We start from the raw sequence: 13,081 nt of genomic DNA, 5'->3' as shown, positions 1-13,081 counted from the left end.
GCGGCGGACTAGCTCGGAAAAGCCGAAAGCTTTCGGCCCAGAAACACTGTGGAAATGGCACACAGAGATTCAGAGCGAGCGAGTAAGCAAGAAGCACAAGCTCATGGGGCTGTTGCTGCTTTGTTTTCCTCGAAATCAGGCCGAAATCAGCAGAAGGGGAGTGGGCCGAAACACTTGTGGCTCAAAGCAGCCTTCCATGTTGCCGGCTGTTTGGCAACACGACTGAATACGACTGAATGTTGCCCCAGCCATTAATCGTGCTGCCCCGTTTGCGAAAGTTGAGTGCATTTTCCCACACACACTCGCATACTCCTCAAAATGCCGGCACTTTTAGGCCAATTAATATCGAGCGATATAAACTGTATACACTTTTTGGCCTTAGGCCATCTGCTTCTGGCCAAAAGTGGCGGCCAGATAAGATAAACAATAAATACACCCCCACAAGGCATGTTGCTGCCCCGTGTTGTCATTGCCACACAAACTGCTCAATGGGTTTGGTTTAGTGCTGCTCCAATTCGCATTCGGATTCAGATTCAGATCCACATTCGGATGCCAGTGCCCCAATCTGCTCGACAACTGTTCGCTTTTACGAATTCTCGATGCCCAGGCACAAATCGCTGGAGCCGCCGAATGCGGTGAGCTTTTGGAGCCTGCGGCTCGGGTTCCACTTCCAAACCGTTTCACTGTGTGGCCCAAGAACCCCACCTCCCCCGCCATCGTCTTGAGCCTCTTTGGCGCCCGACGAGGTGACTATTCCATTTAAGAATTGCGGGCATAGCTTTGTTATTGCCCATGACCATTCTAGCCCACCATTCCGGCTAACAATGGCATAGTTATCTCTTCGTTACTGCCTCAGACTGTTTAGCGTTCTGGAATTAGTTTATACTTATCTGAGAGTATTTTCTTTTAGAATGGATCGTGGCTACGGAATTGATATCATCCATTGATTGATATCATCTTGAAAAAGATGACAATACTTCTAAATATATTCGATTGGTTTTCCTTCTTTTTGAAGAGTATCTTGTGTTCATCTACTTTCTATTTTACAAGTAATGAATTAGTCATCAAATTCTTGTAATTTCTTGTTCTATTAAGTATATTGGGTGATTCAAATATAGCAGCCTAAGAGCTCGCCTTAGACCGCTTGGGTTTATGGGTCGTCAAAGGATACACTCCACTAAATGGTGCCCACGACGAGCTCCAACTGTAATCACATAGTTCTGGTAACGAATTGCCTCTTTCACGAGTTTATATAGACATTTACATAAAGGTCTTTATTATAGCGCCTCCAGAGTAGCAGCAGAAACAGAAGCTGCGCAGTCGAAGGGCAATGAACTTTTGTTCATTTTCGCAGGACACCTTAAAGCATCAGGAGCTGTGGAGCTCAGTAGCTCAGGTGTCGGGTGTACCGTCTGCTGCAAATTAAGTGCGATTAGTCAGCCAACGGGTTGTCACGAATGCCCCGGGGCATTAGCATAAGCAGGATGGTCCCCGTTGGGTGCGTTGTGTGCGTCCGTTGAAATGGCTGCTCTCTGGTCCCTGGACAAAATCAATTTCTGTAGTTAATAAGCCTGCACCACGCTGCGGATCAAGCTGCGTGCTCTTTTCCCGAGGAGTCGCCGGGATGTGGGCGGTTGAGTCCTCGCCACCGTGGGATGTAATTAAATGGATGTGTTTTGAGCTCCTGCGGCGCATGGTGTTGCGAGCTGCTGCTCCTGCTCCAGCGACTCCTGCGATCCTTGGGCTAATGCACTGGGCTGCCCGCTGATGTTGCATAAATTAATTGATTTATCAAGTGCACGCCGGGCTACATCTTAATTAGCATTTTCCGTCTGTGGTGGCCCACAACGCGTATACGCAATTAGTACATATTTGCCTCGTTAATTGCTAGCCATGTACATGGCATTAGATAACATGCCACACGTGGCCCGGCTGCCTTTTGAGGATTTATGGCCAAAAGGGTCTGCTGGCCAAGGCAGCAAACACCTCCATCTGGTTAACGACCCATAAATCCAAAGTCTTTGCCACGGCACATAAATATCCCCAATTCAGCGCCATAAAATAAAATATCCAGATAATACGTTACCAAAAATGAGCCAAAATCAATTTTTTGCAATGTTTCAAATGTATATATGAGCATTTAGTTTATGCAAACCTGCACCAGAATCCACAAACATTTATTTATGCCAAGCTACGTCAAATTTTGGCTAAAGTGCAAACTGGTTAGCTGACTGGCAAACTACCAACAAAACTCCAGTTTTGCGGCTGCCAATGGAAATGCTTTTCCCATTGAATTGTTTGGGAAGTGCTAATGGGATTAAGCAGATCCTAAAATGGCTAAGAGGATGATGAGCTCGGATGCTGAATCCAGTTGAAGCGGCGGGAAGTTGTGATTAAGTGAAAATAAGTAGGTATTATCAAAGCTCGTTTATTTAATGGCATTAAATGGAGCATGTTGAATTTAAGACTGAGATTTCATATTTATGTTTTTATGTTTTAAAGTAAAAGTGCACCGTTCAGCTTATGACATTCATTTCGATACCAAAACTGTGTGGGGAAAAACTACATGTTTTTGGACCGCAACTGTTGATAGAACGTTTTTCCTGTACGCACATATGTGTTTATGGCCATAAAACAGTGATACAGCATCTCTGCCTGTCACTCTGTTGATGCATTGAATGGCCAAAAGGCTTCGAAAAAGTGATGAAACGGGCGCCGAATACATGGCCAAAAAAAAAAAAACAAAAACATGGTTTTTAGCCGCCTGCCACCTGTTTGGCTTACAGCGCTAATCCATCAATGGCAACAAGGCAGAAAGTGCCAACAGCAGCTTCGAGTGCTTGAGCCCAATGTAAACAGTGGCGCAAAAAATCAACCCAATAAAATTGCCAATGCTTTTGTTTAGAAAAGCAAGAACAACGAGCCACCGGCTCCATTAAAATACATATTCGAAAGGCCCTAAAAATCCATTCATTCAGGTGGGTCGTAAAAGCGCGAATGGCCGCAATGCCCCAACCACCACCCACTCACCCACAACCACACACATACACACTCACACATGTATATATGACCATGGAAAATGGCCCTCCATCATTCATCGATTGGGGATGTAGATTTGCCGCACTCTGTAATATCCTGCAATCGAAGTTGGTTTTTCTTTCATTCAACTTCCATGCCATTCCGTGCGCTGTACTTTCCCCATGTGTTACGTTTTATTTATGCTCGTATTCTTACAGTTCAATAAAGTTCAATAAATTCAGCGACTAGCAAGTGGATTTCCCTGATAAGCACAGACGGATCAAACAAATTAAAGTCCTTAGCCTGCCTGCCAGCCGTCCTGTCGCATCCGAGAGATGCAAACACAGATGCTTTCGACTGGCTTACGGGTTCTGAGTTTTGTGTCCTGCGTCCTGAGCTTGTAGTCCTGAATCCGACAGTTTCAGCAGGCAGAAGGTCAAAGGAGCACGTCGACTGGCATTGATGGACGAGGGGGTCGGGATCGAAAACATATCTCAAGGTCATCGAAGTCCCACATGTAATCGCCTTTCTGAGGATGTAAAATGGTGAAGGCCGAATTCAGAACCTCATTTAAAAGCCATATTTCTTGATTTTTAGGTAATGACAGTTGGTCTTTAAAAAGGTTGAAAAGTAAGACAAGCACAACAAAATTTAGTTATGTACATATTCTAGAATATATTTAAAGTGAACATTATTGTTAATTACTTAATGCACAGTTTGCTTCTTTGTTTACAATTCAGTAAAGTTAGGTTATAAAAAAATCATAGTATTTTTTAAAAGAGTGATTCTAGACAAAATACATTTTAAATAATATCAAGAAATATTTATCAATTCATAATGTCCATTTTATCATTCACATCAATAATTGTTGCGCATAAATTTGATGTGCCAAGTACCTTTTAAATCACTGAGACAATTTGTATTCCGAGGAATGCGTCACTTAATTTACAGGGACAGCCTAAAGACCTCTGCTCGTCCTTCCTTTTATTCAGCCTGATAACCATTGTCATCGACAGTCATCGATTTGGGCTTTTTTTTGTAGAGAGCTGCCCTTCATTTGACTTGTCTGCCGTTCCGGATTCATATCTATATCTAAATAATGGGATGTCACTTTTAATTTGAGCGCCGATTAATATGCCTAGTCAGTGAACTGCCCTCAGTGGCTGAATATCCTCTGTTCGCAGTTCCAATAAAAAGCAGAATGGAAAAAGACACAAAAGCTGCAGGATTCAAGGCATTTCGACATCTTCATTGTGCTTATCTGATTTGGGGGGCGAAACACACACACTCTTGTGTATTTGGCTTTTCTTTAAGGATATCAGGGATACTGCCAGTCGTTCATTGTTTGTTTTAGAGGGACAATTAGCCAAGTAGACCCCACAATTTAATTGTTATAAATGCCAAGGCTGAATGTGAATTAAGTAATATTTATGGGTGGCAGTGAAAAGATATCGGGACACCAGGACAACAACTCGTCCCGCGCGTCAAAGGATCATTAATTACACTGGATTTTGCACTCGAACAGCTGAATCAGTGGCACCATGAGGACGTGGGCGTTGCTCTCTAGTTCGTCGCCACATCCGAGTAGTCCTGGCTATCCTATTACCATTAATCTCATGCACGGAGCAGTGAAAGAGCATCTGTTGGATAGTCCTGGTTGTGATTTCAATTAAGCACCCAGAACGGGGCAAAAAAAAAAACCAAGTTATGAAGATAAATGTCACTCGTCAAGTGGCAATCAATTAGTTAATGCTTTCAGGACCCACGGGACATACACACATACATATCCTTGTACATAGTTTGGTTCCATCGCCTGAAGGCAGTCGAAAAACTTCAGAGGCTCTGCGTTCGCCTGAGTTCGTGTTTGTCACAGAAATTATTCAATTACCAAATTAAATTTAATGCCTTGTACTCGAAGGAGGTCGAAGGACGCAGCCAGCTTGCTTTTGATCCCACTAAAAGCTTTAATAACTGCAAATTGCTTTCACAAATTTGTCTTCGAACGGGAAAAGCTGAAAAACGATTGGGTGGAGGCGGGGTGTGGGCTAGGGACTTAGATGGGCGGAAAATGGAAAAATGGGGGACTTGGGGGGTGCGGCACCAGCCCGCATACCTGGGCAAACATTTTTCTCATTTCGGTGTCGCATCCCCCGGTGTTGCCCGTGACCAAATATTTAAAGGCATTCGACGTGAGCGGCACTTTCAGTTCGGAGTTCGCAGCTCGAGTTCGATGGGGCAAAAGGCCAAAACGAACCATTATCGACGTTTTTGCCCCCCTGCATTCCACATTAATGTCTCTATCTACCTGATGCCGAGCATCAGAAATCCAATTATATTCACTTTACGTACAAAAAGCTCCTGCAGCCGGGCAAAGTGAATCCCTGAATGGGGAAAACCCTCTGGCCCTAACCATTAACTAATTCCGAAATCCGCTTAAAAATTTAATTTTGTTCACCTCGTAGAAGAGCTGCCGGGGGGAACAACGAATCGGCTTACTTAGTCACCTTTTCAATGCGTGACAAAAACTCCAGTGGACCAAAAAAGATGCTCATTCGATCGGCGTTTAAAGGGCTTTCTTAAAATTTAAATGTTTAATGAATTTCAAATTTGTTTGTTCGAACTTAGTTAATATAGTTGAGGTAATTAAGTTCTTTCATATTAATTGTTATATGTTTGGGCGGCAAAGACAAAATGGAATCTTTAAAAAGTATTTAAGGTATTCTTGTTCTGATCTGCAACATGAACGTCTTAGGTATAAAAGGAATTTTTAAAAAGAAAATAATGTAATCTTCAACAAGTCTACATATGTAAATAAATTTGTGTTAGAGAAACATTTTCAGAACTTATAACCGTTATAGTTAAGATAGTTTTATGGAGAGAAAGAGAGATTAACAATCTCTTTTCCATTGTCTGAGCTTTTTTAAAGCTTCGATGGTACGATCATAGTGGGGGGCTCTTTTGCGAGCTCTTTTGAGAACTCAATGAGCTTTTTGAGCTTCGACAACGTCAACAATCAACTTGTTTGCCTCTCTTTAATATTTCAGTTGCCTTTTTACCCTCAGCTAAGCCGGTTGCGTTTTAGTTAAGCGAGAAAGTAAATGAAGTGGCATAATATTTGTGTTTTGTTTTAGTTCGTTGGTCACATAAATAAGTAATTAACCAATCTATTTCAGCTGCTTGTATCATGTCGGCCAAGCCCATCCTCTACTACGCCCCCCGCAGTCCCCCCTGTCGCGCTGTTCTGCTGACGGCCGCCGCTCTTGGTTTGGAGTTGGACTTGCGGTAAGTTCAATCCCCCCACCCTACCATCCCCATTCCACCATCACAGTAGCTGATAAACCGGTCTCCCCCGCGACCACTCTCTTCATTAACCCTCCACTGGAGCAGTGGGGTCTTAAAAGCCCTGCGCTTAGTATGCTGGCCATTTCCATTTATTACTTAATAATTCAACATTAAGGTACTTAATAGCTAGGATAGCAGATGGGGGGGGGGGGGGGGGGGGGGGGGGGTGTAATGCTGTCAAATAATAAGAAACGTTGTCATTAAAGACATTTTCAAACAGTTGATTAAGCAGTATTACACAATATAATTATGTAGCTATGAAAAAATAGGAATAAGGAATACATATGGATGAGTAAATTCGAAAGCTGATCATGAAATGTTTAAAAACTATTGACAAACTAATGGTTAAACGACTCTCTGACCGTCTGCTCTTTCGGCAGCTGTACTCTCGTTCCTCAGCTATATCGCTCACTATCTCTTCTCACTCACATTTCTTTTGCTTTTCTCTATTTTTTCAGACTGGTTAACGTAAAGGGCGGAGAGCACAAGTCCGCCGAGTTCCTCAAGTTGAATGCGCAGCACACGATCCCCGTGCTCGATGATAATGGCACCATCGTGAGCGATTCGCACATCATCTGCGCCTATCTGGCGGATAAGTACGCTCCGGCGGGCGATGACTCCCTGTATCCAAAGGATGCGGAGCAGCGTCGCCTGGTGGATGCACGTTTGTACTACGATTGCGGTCACCTGTTCCCGCGGATCCGTTTCATTGTCGAGCCGGTGATCTACTTCGGAGTTGGCGAGGTGCCCGCCGATCGAGTGGCCTACCTGCAGAAGGCCTACGATGGCTTGGAGCACTGCCTGGCTGGCGGCGATTACCTGGTGGGCGACAAACTGACCATCGCCGATCTCAGCTGCATTGCATCGGTGTCCACGGCCGAGGCGTTCGCGCCCATCGACCCGGAGCAGTTCCCACGCCTGGTGGAGTGGGTCAAGCGCATTCAGGCCCTTCCGTACTACCAGAAGAACAACCAGGAAGGTCTGGACATGTTGGTGGGCCTGGTCAAGGGACTTCTGGCCGAGCGACAGCAGAAGTAAGCGGACTTAAGGCTTAGAAGAAGATTTATCATAATACAATCGCATTTGATACGAAATCAAGATGGTCCTGTGACTTTAACTCTTTTTTTATGGCTGTTTAGAAAATCTGAAGCTTTAATTTAGCACATAAAACAAACTGTACCGTTATGGGGAACGTATGATGCCAGTATATCCATCTCGAACAATCAATCAATACAGCGTGTAATAAAAACATGAGTTTCATGAGACAGCAGCCAGGACGATGAATCAAGGCCGAACAGCAAACAATAATAGGAGATGTGATACTGTGTTGGGGTGGGTGGCTTTGGTTGGGGGTGGTGGCTGTAGGTGAGACGGGAATAGAACCGGAGACAAGGACAGCAACTGCGACTGCGAGAGCGACAGTTATGTGCAGCTGGTCGAAAAGTAATGGCAAAACTTTTTTATGGGGAAAATGGGAAAATGCCGCGGCGCAGGCAGGCAACCGGTAACCTGAACTTGTCCATTGACTGTGTGTGTGTGTGTTTGTGTGTGAAATTTAAGCCAGAAAGTTTTTCCTGGGTCCGTTCGGCTCCTGGCCATTGTTGTTGTTTGTTTGTTTGACTTGTCGGTGTTTGGCGGCGCTTCTCGTTATTGATTACAAGCTGTAAGTGATCGCATTTATAGTTGTTAAAGCTTCTTTCGGCTTTTGGCTTTGGCTTTGGCTTTGGCTTTGGCTGGTTGCGGCAGCCTCTTGACTTTGCTTTTGGTTTGGGCCACTTGAACGGAAACAACTCGCAAGTGCGACACGGATTTTCTTTCAGTTGAAGTCTATTTAAACTTGTTTTCAAACTTTGAAGGGGATGTCATTTATACTGCGTACTCGAAGATTACACAAACGCTCGGTTAAAGTTGTTATGTTGCAAACTTGAGGTAATGAGTTTATATTTTAGCACTAATCTGTTATTGGTTGACATACCGCTTAAGTTCCAGTACTGCTTTAATGTTTTAGTTTAAGGGTATATTTTTATTGATTCCTGCGCTTGCCAAAAGTAATGCATTCCCAGTTTACCAATAAATATTTAAAAAACCTTTCGGCACATGTGCAAAAAGTAAATGCATCCCAGCGAGTGGGAGCTGCAAAGTGCATCTGACTTTTTGCACACATTCTGCCTTGATGCACGCGGCTATGGCTGACGACTTTTCGCAAACGTGATGTGACACTTCACTCTGCACTTATGGCCGCCAGTCATTGTCGATCAGAAGTGGCGACACGAGGCGGCACCACTGGGTGCAGCCAGTAGTATCCGGTATCCAGTGTACAGTGTACAGTATTCAGTGTCCAGTATCCAGAACGCAGTAACCAACAGCCATCAGCCATCAGGCAACAGCCAACAGGCATCAGGCATCAGCCGCAGGGAGGCACTACGTTTCGATTGAAGTGCAACACTGCGGGACAAAAGTTTTGCCGCCGAGGAGCAGCGGTGCGTGGAACTCGATTTTGGCCACATTTTCATCATGGTTTTTTCACAGTTTTCAAATGCCATTAACTGTGCGGCGTGGGACGATGGGATCCAAAGGGCTTTTACTTTTACTTCTTTTTTTCCCTTTTGTGTCGGGACGGCGAGTGTGTTTTTGGGATTAAAATTTAATGCCGCAAAAGGAAAAAAGGCAAGCTAAGCGCGTGCCAGGAGCGTTAAGTAAACCGGGGCCAAAACTGTAGCTACCCATGATTAATGATGCCTTTTTCGGTGGCCAGGACGCCAGGACACCGGGACGTCCGAGCGCCACAACGCCAGGACCTTCGCCCATTTCCGGTTCGTTTAAAGTTGAAACGTCGTCGGCCATCTGTTTGCTGCCTTGTGTCGGGTTCGCTTCATTGTTTGCTCTGCGGTTGCGGTTTGTTTAACAATGAAATTAACTTCTCACTGAGCCAACATCCATGCAGCAATTGCTGCCAAACAAAATTCAATATTTTGCTGGCATTTAGAATTTGGCATTCGGCTGGCCATGAAGCGGGCTCATTAAACTAATTGGAATACGCATTTATTGTGCGCAAATCACAATCTGACCAATTACCATAAGCCAAACAAAGCTAATCAACGTTAACGATTTGGAAGTTTGCTATATAATTCTGACATAATTTCGTCATGGATTTCCAATCACAGGAATCAGTGATGGGAATCTGTTGTGCCATCGAAAGGCAATACATGTTGTACTAATGGTTTAAGGAAAAATCCTTCTTTATTAAGCTGCCTTGTTTGTAAAGCACTTACACGTGTTACTACGGGTAAATTTTAAAATCGAGTAAAAGTAAAGGTTGTGCCGCTCAAGTGGTAATCCACACAGAACTGTATGCAAATTGGCATATCATCATAGGTATTTGCCATCACTGCGTCGATTGGAGTGGGCCACTCAGCGTCGACATGGTTCTGCTCTTCAAATGGCTGGACAAAGGGACGGGACGGAACGGGAGGACTCTCGTGGGGAATGCATGTCTCCACTCGATGGCCGGACAAGGAGAAGCGTTGATGGTCCCACTCTTCGTGTTGCATGTCCGTGTTCGATGTCCGGACCTTTAGTTCCGATTCGATGTGTATTCCGACACTCGTACTCAACAATTGACAGGGACAGGCTGGCTGAAAGCCGGCCATACATAACGCTGAAGATGCCCACTTAAATGGGCGGGGGCACGAACTAATCACCGGGCAATGAAACTAAATCTGTTTTGAAAAACTAACCCAACTATAGCTCGTAACGAGCGAGTGCATTTGTGAGTGTGCCAGTACAATGAAAGGCGATTATCCTGCTCAACTTTCCTGTCCTGTCCGTTTGTCCGTCCGTTTGTCCGTCCGCTTGGATGTCCTTCGGATAGTTTGCTGCTTGTCTGGCTGGCTGCTGATAAACGGCCGCACAAACTTGTGGGCTTTTGTGCCGAGGCCTGCCATTCAAAACGGGGCCAGGTCGCTGAAAGAACATCCTGCAGCTTGCATCCTGCGAGCGCCAGGACACCGGGCCGCCCGGTTTCGATGCATGTTGATTAAGTGCTCGCCGCCATTCGAATGCCGCCTGCTGACAGCAGCAACATTTGCATTTGCATAATTGGATATGTATGAATGCAGCCAAGTTGATCTGTAACTGCTGAATCCCAGACTCCGGTCCGAGTGCAGAGCAAACTTTCTCATTGCCGTTGACATGTCAGTGCGCTTTCATTTAATCAATATCGAATGGAGCGAAGGTCGGAGAAATGCATATATAAAGTAGTTGGGTAAAGTGCTTGCCGGCAGTATAAGTGTCTGGGGAATATGGAGGTATCTGCATGTGAGCCCCAAGAAGCTGGCTCTAAGGATCAATGTTTAATGGCCCTGAAAAGAGGAGCAGTCGACCCATTTTAAAGTAAAAACAATTAATTTAACTGATAACATTATAAGCACTAATGTATTGCATCAAATATTAACTGGCTTTTTAAACTTCCACGTCTGAGTATTAAATAATTTGCAAATAAACCTGCAGTTACTTGCAAGTAAGAGAAATATCCCTTTTATATCTCAATTACCAACTTTCTTCTTGCCATTTTGTGAGTCACTGTTCGCGTTGCTTCAATGTTGACTAATTAATTCGGCAAATGTGTTAAAAGTGTTCTTTTGCTGGACACGCTGTTGCAAGTGTAATTAGCTTGAATAATGGACCCTGGCAGCCGACGATGTGTCGCATTCCGGGCATTCGTGCCTCATTCATTATCCATTTCACGGCTGCCAGCGATGTTTGAACTTTGCTTGCAACCCAAGTGCCGCAAAAAAAAGAAAAGGAATGGATGCTCGAAAAGCAGCAATTATAGACAATAAATTTGTTGACACTAAGTGCTCAACAAACTTTTCCAATTAGAGCCAACAACAAGCAAATTATTGCCCAGGAGTGGGAGTGGGGCTGGGAAAATCGGGTGTGAGCGTGGGAAAGTGGGAGTGGAAATGGGCGGGGATATTTTCCGGGAACTCTAGGCTCTAGGCTGACTTGCAAATGAATTCATTCAGCCATATGACTCGAGCGTAGACCGCTCCTGATTACAGGGCCCCCGGCAGCAGGCGAAGCTTCTGGCTTTCACGCCGTTTTCACGCATCCGCCTCATTGCGCTCCGCCAGGCACTTTGGTTGGTTGCCATTGCCATTGCCACCGTGGAGTGCCTATTGCCACTTGGCCACTTGGCCACCTAGCTGTCTCGCTGCCTTGCCACCTCCATGGGCAATCTCCTTAAACCAATTAACTTTCATTTGCCGCCACAGCACAACCGCAAAATTGTGCCTGCCAGCTTCATTTTGGGGTTCAACTCATTTCAGTTTATCTATGGCAAGGCAGTGTCGCCCAATTCAGTTGCTAGAAATTGGAAAAAAATCCAGCATAAATAGTATTGCATATGTTCTTTGATTTCAATCGCGACTGCTAGACATGTGAAAACACACATTTTATGTTTTACACTTCAAATTCACCAGTTCATATTATATTTTATAGTATGTATTTATAAATATTTTTGCATGCTCCCGATATTAAGTTCTGATTGGCAAGGCTTAATATTTTACTAAGTATAAGTAACGTATTTTAATCTGCCATCACCTGTATCTTTTATAATCATCTGTTATATATACTTAAAAGCTTTGATTGTAGAGTTTTCTGCCAGTGCATCTCCTGTGGCTTGGTGTTATCGTTTGTACAACACCAGGAGCCAGCTGCCAGCTGCCAGCTGCCATCCGCCAGATTCCAGATGCGTTCAGTTTGCATCCAAAATTTTTGCAACCCTTCTTGCCGCACGGCCAGACACACAAAAGCTTTTGTAATTGCCTGACTCATGGCCCACATGACGTATACGTGTTTTGCATACGTGACTCGCACCCCATTCCCCCATTCTCCGTATAAATCTCTTTCTCTTTTGCCATTTTTGGGGCAGCTCTGGTAATTGGTTTTGAGTTTCCCGCAGACGGATTCCACCTGTCCCAGGAGCGGAGGTGAAATGGGTGGCCCAGCTGGTTTAATTATGAGCATTATGCCCGATGAAAGAGTCCTCTGCCTGGCTGCCATCACAGCAACTATGCTGAACTTTTTGCACCCAAAGCTGATGGCGCTTCTTAATAAGTTGGCAACAAAGCATTTTGACGCCCCAAAGAATGGGGATAGAACGGGAATTAATTATCTTTTGACTTTCACTTTATTTGCAAAAGATTTTTAGACGCATTTTCTCCGCGCGTGTAGTAAATTCTCACGTCACTTAATGCACTGTCATTAGATATACGAAAAGTATACGAAGCAGTTGTCTAAATGGGGGAGTTTATTTGAAACTGAAATGTGGAAAAGTAGTGGACTGAAAATAACATGTAATTTGTAGAACAAATGAACCTTCATTGAACACTCGATTCTAATAAAAGCGTCGCCTAGTACTCACTATAATTTCGAATTTCATGGTAATTGTTGTAATTAAAATTAATTTATTTTTGTACAAGCAACAAAATGGATTGTTTGCTGTGTAGATCTTAAAATGGGACCGGATACGGGCTGCCCAAATGAGGAAGCTCGGTAACGAACTCGCATTTAACTTTGTCTAATCCTCGTTAGCATTTATTTGGCCAGCTCAGGTGCGCCGAGGATAGTGGGGGGATTACATTTTTGGCCATGGTCGTATTTGTAGAATGTGTGGCATATATAAAGGCCCACACGCACATGTACAAACACACTTACT

General features: G+C 44.3%; 1 protein-coding gene across 1 annotated transcript; it reads left to right on the top strand.

The window, feature by feature from the left end:
- Positions 1-6,028: 6,028 nt before the first annotated feature.
- Positions 6,029-7,458, top strand: LOC6531074 (glutathione S-transferase 1). Its single transcript, XM_002091872.3, has 3 exons — positions 6,029-6,112; positions 6,192-6,300; positions 6,819-7,458. Exons 2-3 carry the CDS (start codon positions 6,203-6,205, stop codon positions 7,396-7,398), a joined length of 678 nt encoding a protein of 225 aa, XP_002091908.1. The 5' UTR covers positions 6,029-6,112; positions 6,192-6,202; the 3' UTR covers positions 7,399-7,458.
- The last annotated feature ends 5,623 nt before the right edge of the window (positions 7,459-13,081 follow it).

Source organism: Drosophila yakuba, chromosome 2R (genome assembly GCF_016746365.2).
Source record: "Drosophila yakuba strain Tai18E2 chromosome 2R, Prin_Dyak_Tai18E2_2.1, whole genome shotgun sequence".
NCBI lineage: Eukaryota > Metazoa > Arthropoda > Insecta > Diptera > Drosophilidae > Drosophila > Drosophila yakuba.
The sequence above is the reverse complement of the archived record's forward strand: the minus strand, read 5'-3'. Positions and strand labels throughout refer to the sequence as shown.

Coding starts and splice junctions, on each gene's coding strand:
- LOC6531074 (XM_002091872.3), top strand. CDS start 6,203: ATGTCGGCCAAGCCCATCCTCTACTACGCCCCCCGCAGTCCCCCCTGT. Junction 6,301..6,818: donor GGTTTGGAGTTGGACTTGCG/GTAAGTTCAATC, acceptor CTATTTTTTCAG/ACTGGTTAACGTAAAGGGCG.